Here is a 10,000-nt window from a genome sequence, read left to right as displayed (position 1 = left end):
TGCCCACAGAGTGTCCAAAACAGATAAAAAAACAGAACTAATGTTGTTGAACACTTACTAAGCATCACCTTAACCAACACCAACCTCAAATCTTAACCATAACCATAAATTGTAGTTGACAGAGTGTCAACCGATAGTTTATTATAATCTGAGTACCTGTACATAGTTTGTGGATTGACTACCCAAATAAAGTGTGACTGAAGTCTGCTGTGAATTTGCAATGCAAAATACGCTAAAAGCTATCCTGTAATTGGGATTCTAAAAATGAATGAAGTTGGCCGCCTGTAATGTGCTTTTGAAGTCTTTTCCTCTTGGGGGTTTTCCTCTGAAAACAGTATAAAATCAGCAGTGCGCAGAGCTACCTTCCTCCTTTCAGAGTTTCCCCGGCCACTTCCGAGCGCGTTGCCATCCGTGCCACCAGCCAATTAAAGACCTCCGTGCCCGGGCCATGCCACTTGGGTTGGCATGGTTACGTGAATCGTTTCCTGTCCCCGGTTGGGTCACACTGTGCCGGGTCAGCCCCGATTGCTATCGTCACGGCAACACTCTGTAATTATTTCCTATTGCTTCCTGTGGTGAGGGTAGCGTGGAGTTTCACAGCGGAAAGAACAGCAGATTGGTATGCTAACCCAGAAACCAGGCTAACCGTGGCTGTCCAGAGGAACACACACACACACACACACACACAGTCTCACACACACACACACACACAATGTATACAGAGAGAGGGCAGAGACAAATACGGCACCCAGATTTACACACACACTTGGAACAGAACAGAACTGATAACAGAAGCAGAATCAAGCCTGACCCACAAACACTCTCATGTCAGAAGCACACACACACACACACACACACATACACACACACACACACACACACACACACACACACACACACACACACACACACACACACACACACACACACACACACACACACACACACACACACACACACACACACACACACTTTCAGATGTCTCTCATTGGAGACAGACAAGAGAGATGCACGTCTGATGGTGGATTGTAGGAATATTTTTTTAAAAACAGACAGTAGACAGACGGGGCTATGGAGACAATGTCTGGACTCTCTACTCACTAATTGAATCTCGTCCCCTCCAAATGTCAGAGGCCTTTTGAGATCAGATAACGGCACTGTAATGACCACGTGTGATAAGGACAGGGATGGCCCTGGGGCCTGGGAGGGCCACGGTGGCCTCACTTGACTGCTGTGCGTTTCAGAAGATGACCCATCTGCGTACTGACCCTTCGTGGGGACTGGGAATTCTTAGAAAGGACTGGGAATTCTTAGGCCCTTCGTGGGGACTGGGAATTCTTAGAAAGGACTGGGAATTCTTAGACCCTTCGTGGGGACTGGGAATTCTTAGAAAGGACTGGGAATTCTTAGACCCTTAGTGGGGACTGAGAATTTTTAGAAAGGACTGGGAATTCTTAGACCCTTAATGGGGACTGGGAATTTTTAGAAACACTATTTCTTTCACTTTGTCTTAGTGTTAAAGGATATGAATGTCTATGAGAAATTAGAATGACAGTAGGTTATGGTGTTTTTTTTAATTTTATTTAATTTAAATAAAACTAGCTTAACTTAAGTTTGTTTATTCATGCAATATCAAATGTTGCATATTATTTTTTGTATCCAAATGGATGAAATATACATTCTGAAGTTTAGTATTTATTTTGTAGTTAAACAGCTCTTCCATCAGAGCTGCACTTGTGTATTTGCAGTAATGCTCCATTGTGTTGATTCGGTTCCTGGCAAAGCAGATTTGTTTTCCAGCCAGTTGCTAAATTGAATCATTTCTGTCTTCTCAGGCTATGAAAACTTGTTCTTGTGGCTGGCTTAACATTCCAGAGCCAGCCACTGAAACACTCTCTCTCACACACACACACACACACACACACACACACACACACACACATATACAATACACCACATGCACACACACGCACGCACACACACACACACACACACACACACACACACACACACACACACACAGGCATGCATATTTTGTCGCCCTAGCTGGATACACGCTGCTCTCATCTGCATGTCATCACAAGAGTAAGCAACTCAACACACTCATTCATCATTGGCGGGCACAAGGGATCTCTGCTTTCTTTCTATCAGACCAACTTCCATTCTCTCTCAGACTCATTGTTCTCTCTTTCCATCTTTTCCCTGTCTTTCTTTTTTGTCTTTCTTTTTTTCCTTTCCATTTCTCCATTTTTTATTCGCAGACTGTCACTAAAAGACCAGTAGTTGTCTTCACTTCGCCACCATTTCCCGTCTGTCTGTCTGCCTCTCTCCCCTTTTTCTCCTTTTAAATAAACCTCTGAACTCTCTTTTTTCCTTCTCTCTTTGAATCAATCTTTTCTTTCATACCTGTCCTCTTTCTCTCTCTCTCTCTTTCTCTCTTTCTCACTCTCTCTTTCATTCTGGTATGGAAGAGCATTCCCATTGCATTTCCATTACCCATTCAGATGTGCTTTCTTCTGCTCTGGTTAAAGAGAGACACATGAATTCTGCCATGCAAAATGTCTGCTTCCTGCTTAAAATATGAACATATCCAGACCGATTTCCTGAGCTACCGGTGATAGCGACAGACTTCTCAACTCCATGAATATCTTGAAAAGAATGAGAAAGAGAGAGAGAGACACACACACACAAGGGAGAGAGGAAGAGAGAAAGCAAAAAGTAAAAGAATAAGAAAGAGAGATATCGAGGAGAGAGAGAGAGAGAAAGCAAGAGAGGGTGTAATACAAATGTGCTATGAAATCTGGCAGACTCGGAGAGTTTACTGAGGGTAAAAATAACAGCAATATTTTGGCCGTTTCTGCTGTGGAATTTCACACCTCTAGGCAGCCACGTCTCTCCTCCAGGAGCTCAGCACAGCTCAGACTCCACCACATCTCTCTCCTGCTCTCCTCAATCTGTCAACCTGGAAAACAATTTAGTTTTCACTTTCTCTCTCTCTCTCTTTCTCTGTCTGTGTGTGTGTGTGTGTGTGTGTGTGTGTGTGTGTGTGCATGTTTTTATGAATGCATTTTATTTCTGTATGAATGTCTTTATATGATTGTATAAGTGTCTACGTCTCTCCCTCTGTGTGTGTGTGTGTGTGTGTGTGCGTGTGTGTGCGTGTGTGTGCGTACGTGCACGCGTGTATGTATGTGTGTGTGTGTGCACGCGTGTGTGTGTGTGTGTGTTTGTGTGTGTGTGTGTGTGTGTGTTTGTGTATGTGTGTGTGTGTGTGTATGTGTGTGTGTGTGTGTGTGTGTGTGTGTGTGTGTGTGTGTGTGTGTGTGTGTGTGTGTGCGTGTGCGCGTGTATGTATGTGTGGGTGTGTGCGTGTGTAAGTAAAAGTGTACAGGCGGTGGTAATGGTGGTAAGGGGATCAGGTCATGCACATCTGGCGTCTCCCTCTGGCCTGGCCACTGCAGGTCTGTGTGCCGTGAGTGAGTGTGAGAGGACCGGGGGAGCGAGGGAGAGAGAGAGAGAGAGAGAAAGAGAGAGAGAGGGATAGAGAGAGAGAGAGAGAGAGGGATGGAGAGAGAGAGAGAGAGAGAGAGAGAGAGAGAGAGAGAGAGAGAGAGAGAGAGAGAGAGAGAGAGAGAGAGAGAGAGAGAGAGAGGGAGCGTTTCCAGCATTTGCAATGCGTATGAGGCATTAGTGGGCTCTGGGGAGAGCAGCGAACCCGCTGACTTTCAAACGCTTCATTTAGGTCTGAAGCCATTTCCTCTGCACACTGACGAACGCTTTCATGGCTCTTGCAGTGTGTGAGTGTGTGTGGGTGTGTGTGAGGATGTATGTCTATGTATGCGTGTGCATGTGTGCACATATGTGTGTGTAGGTGTGTGATATGTTTATGTGTATTTTTGTGTGTGTGCATGCATGTGTGGAAGTGGATGTCAATGTGCATATATGTGTGTGTGTGTGTGTGTGTGTGTGTGTGTGTGTGTGTGTGTGTGTGTGTGTATGTGTGTGTGTTTGCACACGCACGCACCAGAATAAGAGGGCCCCACCCATGGGTCTGCCACAGTTCTTACTCTTACCCTTCAAAACACACTCAGACACACACACACACACACACACACACACACACACACACATTCACATGCATTTCCACTCACACACATGCATTGCATACTCATAAATGTAGTGACATTTTCCTGAACACACATGAATGCACTCTTCTCTCTCTCTCTCTCTCTCTCTCTCTCTCTCTCTCTCTCTTCATTCACACACACTCACACACACACACACACACACACACACACACACACACACACACACACACACACACACACACACACACACACACACACACACACACACACACACACACACACACACCACACACACACACTCACACACACACACACACATACTAATGTAAAAAGCCTGTAAATATGCCCTCATCTTAAAAGCATGTGTGCCCAATATCCCTGCGAGTCTGTTAGCAGAGGCACCGACTCCAGATGGGAGCCGGTTAGGGTCACAGTCAGGAACTCTGCCCCTGTCACACCCACCCCGGCACCATGTCCAAATATACCATGAGGAACCAAGTTCCCAGAGTTCCCCCTCCTAGAGTCTCTCTCCCTCCATGAGACGAGATGTTCAGTCCATTAAAAACAGCTTTCGTTCTGTCTTTTTTCCCTCCTCCTCCTCTCTTCCTGTTCATCCCCTCTCCTCTCCTCTCCTCTTCTCTCCTCCCTCCTTTCCTCTCCTCCCCTTCACCAAACCCGTGTGTTTCTCTGCTCTCCCCCTCTCCCTTCATCCACCCCTCCATGTGATTTAACGCTGACATGATGAGCAGGGCCAGGATGGTAGAGGACTGAAGCCTGTGGAGAGGCCAGATGATGGCTGGATGATCTCTGGCCGGTGTCTGTGGACGCCAAGGGTGTGGATTTGGGGGTTACAAAGAGAAATAGGAGAGTGGATTTGGATGTGAACAGGAGAAATAGGAGAGTGGATTTGGGGGTGAACAGGGGAAATAGGAGAGTGGATTTGGGGGTGAACAGGAGAAACAGGAGAGTAGATTTGGGGGTGAACAGGAGAAACAGGAGAGTGGATTTGGGGGTGAACAGGGGAAAAAGGAGAGTGGATTTGGGGGTGACCAGGAGAAATAGGAGAGTGGATTTGGGAGTGAACAGTTGAAATAGGAGAGTGGATTTGGGGGTGACCAGGAGAAATAGGAGAGTGGATTTGGGGGTGAACAGGGGAAAAAGGAGAGTGGATTTGGGGGTGAACAGGAGAAATAGGAGAGTGGATTTGGGAGTCTCTAGAGAGGTGAATGGAGAGGATTTGCCTCTTATTTAGATGTTTTAAATATTTCTGTTGGAGGGGGGTGGGGGGGGGGGGGGGGGGGGGGCAGCTCTTGGGCTGTTTGGTTAGGCCCCCGAGAGCCAGATGCCCCCCCTCCCCATCATCTGCTGACCTCTTGGTTCTCATCAAGGCGAAGCAGCCACCCGGAAAACTGCCCCCACCCCCCCCGAACCTGCCCCTCGACACCACAGTGGCTAATCCCTCTGGCACACTCTCTGGGGCATTCTCCCGCTGTGGAGCCTCTCTCTCTCTCTCTCTCTCTCTCTCTCTCTCTCTCTCTCTCTCTCTCTCTCTCTTTCTCTCTCTCTCTCTCTCTCTGCTTTTCTTCTCCTTTCATGTCTTTTCTTCCTCTCTTTCTCTTTTCTCTCTGTGAACCAAGCCCCTTTCTTTCTCTCTACTCTGGACACACAGTCCTTTGGAGAGTTATCTATCACTCTGTTTCATCTTATTTTACGGCTCTCTTTGCTACAAATATGTAGTTGTATTTGTGATCATTTAGAGTAATGATCGCCCCCATACTCTCTGTGGCTCATGCATACACTCTTTAGTGTGTGTAAAACATTCTTGTTGATTTTCTCTGTCTCTTTCACTCTCTAACCCACACACACACACAACACACACACACACACACACACACACACACACACACACACACACACACTCTCACTCACACACACACAACACACACACACACACACACACACACACACACACACACACGCACTCTCACACACACACACCCACAGTGCACATCTCTGCCTGAGTCACACAGAGAGAGGAGCTCCATCTGGCACAGACGACTGTAGATGGGACGACGCTCTCTGAGTAATGGGCTGTGGTGTTTGTTTGTGAGAGCGCGCTTGTCGATCCCCGTGCCCATGTCTGCGTAATTGATTGTGTATGAGACTGTACGGTGTGCGGTTTCTCCAGTAGTGTCTCTGTAACCAAAACACCCCAGTTTGTTTAGCTGGCAGCCGGCTCCCCACTCCATAACTGTCCACACGGCCTTTTATAGCGGTCGGGGAGATCATGTATTGGAGAGGAATATTCATTTCTCAAACCATAGTTTAGCGTGTTGAGCTGTTGCCATGATATGCGTACAAATACAGAGTCAAACAACAGCGGATGTGCAGCTTATCTTGCACACACACTCAGTCACTCAGGCACTCACGCATGCACGCACGCACGCACGCACGCACGCACGCACACCAGAGCCCTGAATTGATTATACCTGCTTACCTGATCACTAAAACATGCATGTGATTCGTTTTATTGCTTCTCTAATTGCAGCACATTTCATTCTCCTCAGTTGTTTATGAGTTTAGGAAACATCGAAGGCGCCACTGGCTTTGAGGTTTGGGGATGGTTGAGGCCTTCTAGAATCCCACAACAAGATTCAGTAACAGAAAAGTCAAAACATTTATCTACTCAGTTATAATAAAGTAATCAAACTGTAACCGCTGCTAGTGGAAAGACTGCTCTACGGACTCAAGCCTAGTTGACCACTCCATATCCATGACAACAAGCATATACCTGGACAAGCCCTGTGTGAGCTACACTCCTATTTCAGTACCTGCGGTCAAGTAGTTTCCTCACATTGTTTGTGCCAAAACTCGATTGTTTTTCTCCTGTGTCCACTGCCGCGCTGTCGATGTCAGTTCCTGAGGTCACCTGGCGCACCTGTGTCCACTGCCGCACTGTCGATGTCTACAACTGGGCTGTGTCTGAAACATATACGCACGCTGGGCAGTGTGCATTTTCCGGAAGTTACGTCAGAATAGACTGTCCGAAAGTCAAGCGCTCTCACTAGTTGGGTACTTCGTTTGGCATGATTTCCAAGCGTGCATCGATGCATCTTTTTTGCCCTCAGATATCCCATAATCCATTGCGCAGCGCAGGTCAAGCTCCACACGTCATGCAAATCGTCAACACACCCCCCTCCCTGAGTCAGGTGATTCCAACTAGTTAGTGCTGTCCAAATGTAGGTAGGGACGCATACTGAGGAGCAAGCTAACTAAGACGCGACTGGAAAGAAGGTACTATCCAGCGTGCACGCTTGACTTCTGCACACAGCCCTGCTCTTGTGGTGAACTAAATAGGCTCAGCCCTGACCTTTGACCCCTGCTGTGTCCTGCAGATCTGCCTGAGCCTGGTGCGTCTGCTGCACTTCCTGGCCCACTCGCCGCTGGGCCCCGTCACGCTGCTGGACTTCCGGCCGCGCCAGTTCGTGCTGGTGGGCGGCGAGCTCAAGGTGACGGACCTGGACGACGCCAGCGTGGAGGAGTCGCCCTGCGGCAGTCCGCACGCCGCGCCCGCCGACTGCCTCATGGAGTTCCCCGCGCGGAACTTCACCCTCCCGTGCATCAGGGGGCGCTGCCAGGGCATTAACGAGAAGAGGAACCTCTACAACGCCTACAGGTGAGAGAGAGAGAGAGAGAGATCACAGTGTACACATGGCATCTACACATATCATACAATAATATACACATAACAAATTATGCAGTTCTTTGCCAAAGATAAACTTACAAATGCAGTGTGTGTGTGTGTGTGTGTGTGTGTGTGTGTGTGTGTTCCAGGTTCTTCTTCACCTACCTGCTTCCCCACAGTGCCCCTCCTGCTCTGAGGCCCCTGCTGGATAAGATTGTCAACTCAACTGGTGAGCACATGTGCACAAACACACACACACACACACACACACACACACACACACACACACACACACACACACACACACACACACACACACACACACACACACACACACAGCCACACCAGATCCTTCACTTATTGTGACGGCGGTTATAATGAACTCCATTCTGTAAAGTCCCAGAGGAGCAATCTATTGCGTGTTGAATGAAAACGCCAGTGACTCCAAAGACTACCGCGTGCGTGCGGTTTGAGAGCACTGTTTCACGGCATCGGTGGATTCAGCGGACTGGGTTTTTTTTGGGATTATGACATGCGGCGGACGCCGCCAAGATGGCCGCCTCGTGGTGGAAATGTAAACTAGCTGCTAGAAGAGAAGACTCTCCCTGAGGCGGCGGCAGGGCAGGCTGGCCCACACGTCTGGGCTAGAGCTGGAGCCGGCTCCTTACAGTAATACAGATGCAGCGCTGTGCTAATACATGAGCCTCTAAAGCCGCTGTAAGCCGGCCGCCTCTTTTTAAGGCTGATTTAGTGTTCAGTCTCAGTCTCCTCCCTGGTCTGAGATTAGCCCGCTATGTTTTGACACCCCCCTCCATGCTATAACTGTGTAAAAGGTTGTAAAAGGTTTATCAGAACCTTGTAAAAGTACTTGAAGTAGATAGATAGATAGACAGATAGATAGATAGATAGACAGATAGATAGATAGATAGATAGATAGATAGATAGATAGATCGATAGATAAATACGTTATTGATCCCCAAGGGGAAATTCAAGAAGTATGATCGATATATAGGTATTACTGAAGTGGAAGAATAAAAGGTAAAAGGGCCCTCCCTCTGTCTCCCTCTCCTGTTCCCCTTCACCCTCTCTATCATAGGGGCGATGTGAAGGTGTGATGCTGTCAGCATGTTGCTGAGTAGTTGAGATCTGTCTCTCTCTTCTCTTCCTCTCTCTCTCTCTGTCTCATGCGGGTGATGGTGATGGTGTCACTTGCTGGTTGAGATCTGCTCCTCTGAAACACAATAGGCCGTGACCGTGACGCTGCGGGACGCCTGGTTGGCTGAGACCAAGGAGGGGCTTCACAGCACATCCTATCAGAACCCCTCTTCTCTCTGTGTGGGCTGATTGTCGATTGGCTAGCGCTGCTGTGATTGCCTTAGACACTGTCTGCCATCCAGGCGTGTCTATGTTGCGTCTATGGGAATGTGTGCCACAGATTTGGTTTGGCCATCGCCTCCTTACTTTTAAAATCTGGCGTCTTCAAGCTTGAGGGTGGTCTGGTCTGGTCTGGCCGTCTTGGAGACTGCGGTGTGCTCTGTGCTAGACTTTGTTCCATTTGGACTCTCAGTTGAAATGTAATCAACCAATTTATCCAGTGAGATACTGGGCACATAATCTGCTTTACAGGGTTGTCCTGTTAGTCAGTCCAAATGCAATGCAGAATGAGCTCTGCCCTTACACAGTTAGTTTATTTACTAAACGCTTCATTAGTCGTTTGTGTGTGTGTGTTTTTTGCTCTTACTGTACTTGGGTCTGAAATATTTGTGTGTGTGTGTGTGTGTGTGTGTGTGTGTGTGTGTGTGTGTGTGTGTGTGTGTGTGTGTGTGTGTGTGTCCACCCTGACTTTAATTACAAGTGTGTGTGTGTGTTATTTTTGTTGCAGGGGAGCTTGCCTGGGGCATCGATGAGACTCAGGTGCATCTTGAGAAGGTGCTGCATCTCTACAAAAATGGACTTTACCTACAGAATGCCTCTCAGACACACACATCTGGTGAGCGTTTTCAATGACCTTTCAATTAACATTTGTCTTGCAAACATCAACAACAGCACAAATGACACTGATGAAAGTGAGCATCTCACACACAGTTAAATGAACAATTTCACAGACACAACCTTTGGCCGGAGAGGTGGGTACAAGGCTGATAATATACTTTGAGGGAGAGAGCCCCTCAATATTCATCAAAGCTCAAAATGCTTGGAAATGGCACATAGCTTCCTATGCTACAAT

General features: G+C 47.6%; 1 protein-coding gene across 1 annotated transcript in view; it reads left to right on the top strand.

Annotated features, from left to right (window-relative positions):
- Window positions 1–10,000, top strand: part of pkdcca (protein kinase domain containing, cytoplasmic a) — a 34,112-nt gene that overhangs the window by 12,046 nt on the left and 12,066 nt on the right. The window contains exons 3-5 of the mRNA XM_062519920.1: window positions 7,484–7,764; window positions 7,923–8,002; window positions 9,656–9,763. Coding sequence (XP_062375904.1) covers window positions 7,484–7,764; window positions 7,923–8,002; window positions 9,656–9,763 — 469 coding nt within the window. The remainder of the gene's footprint in view (window positions 1–7,483; window positions 7,765–7,922; window positions 8,003–9,655; window positions 9,764–10,000) is intronic.

The sequence above is a fragment of the Sardina pilchardus genome, chromosome 18 (genome assembly GCF_963854185.1).
Source record: "Sardina pilchardus chromosome 18, fSarPil1.1, whole genome shotgun sequence".
Taxonomy (NCBI): domain Eukaryota; kingdom Metazoa; phylum Chordata; class Actinopteri; order Clupeiformes; family Clupeidae; genus Sardina; species Sardina pilchardus.
This window is presented reverse-complemented; position numbering and strand designations above follow the sequence as displayed.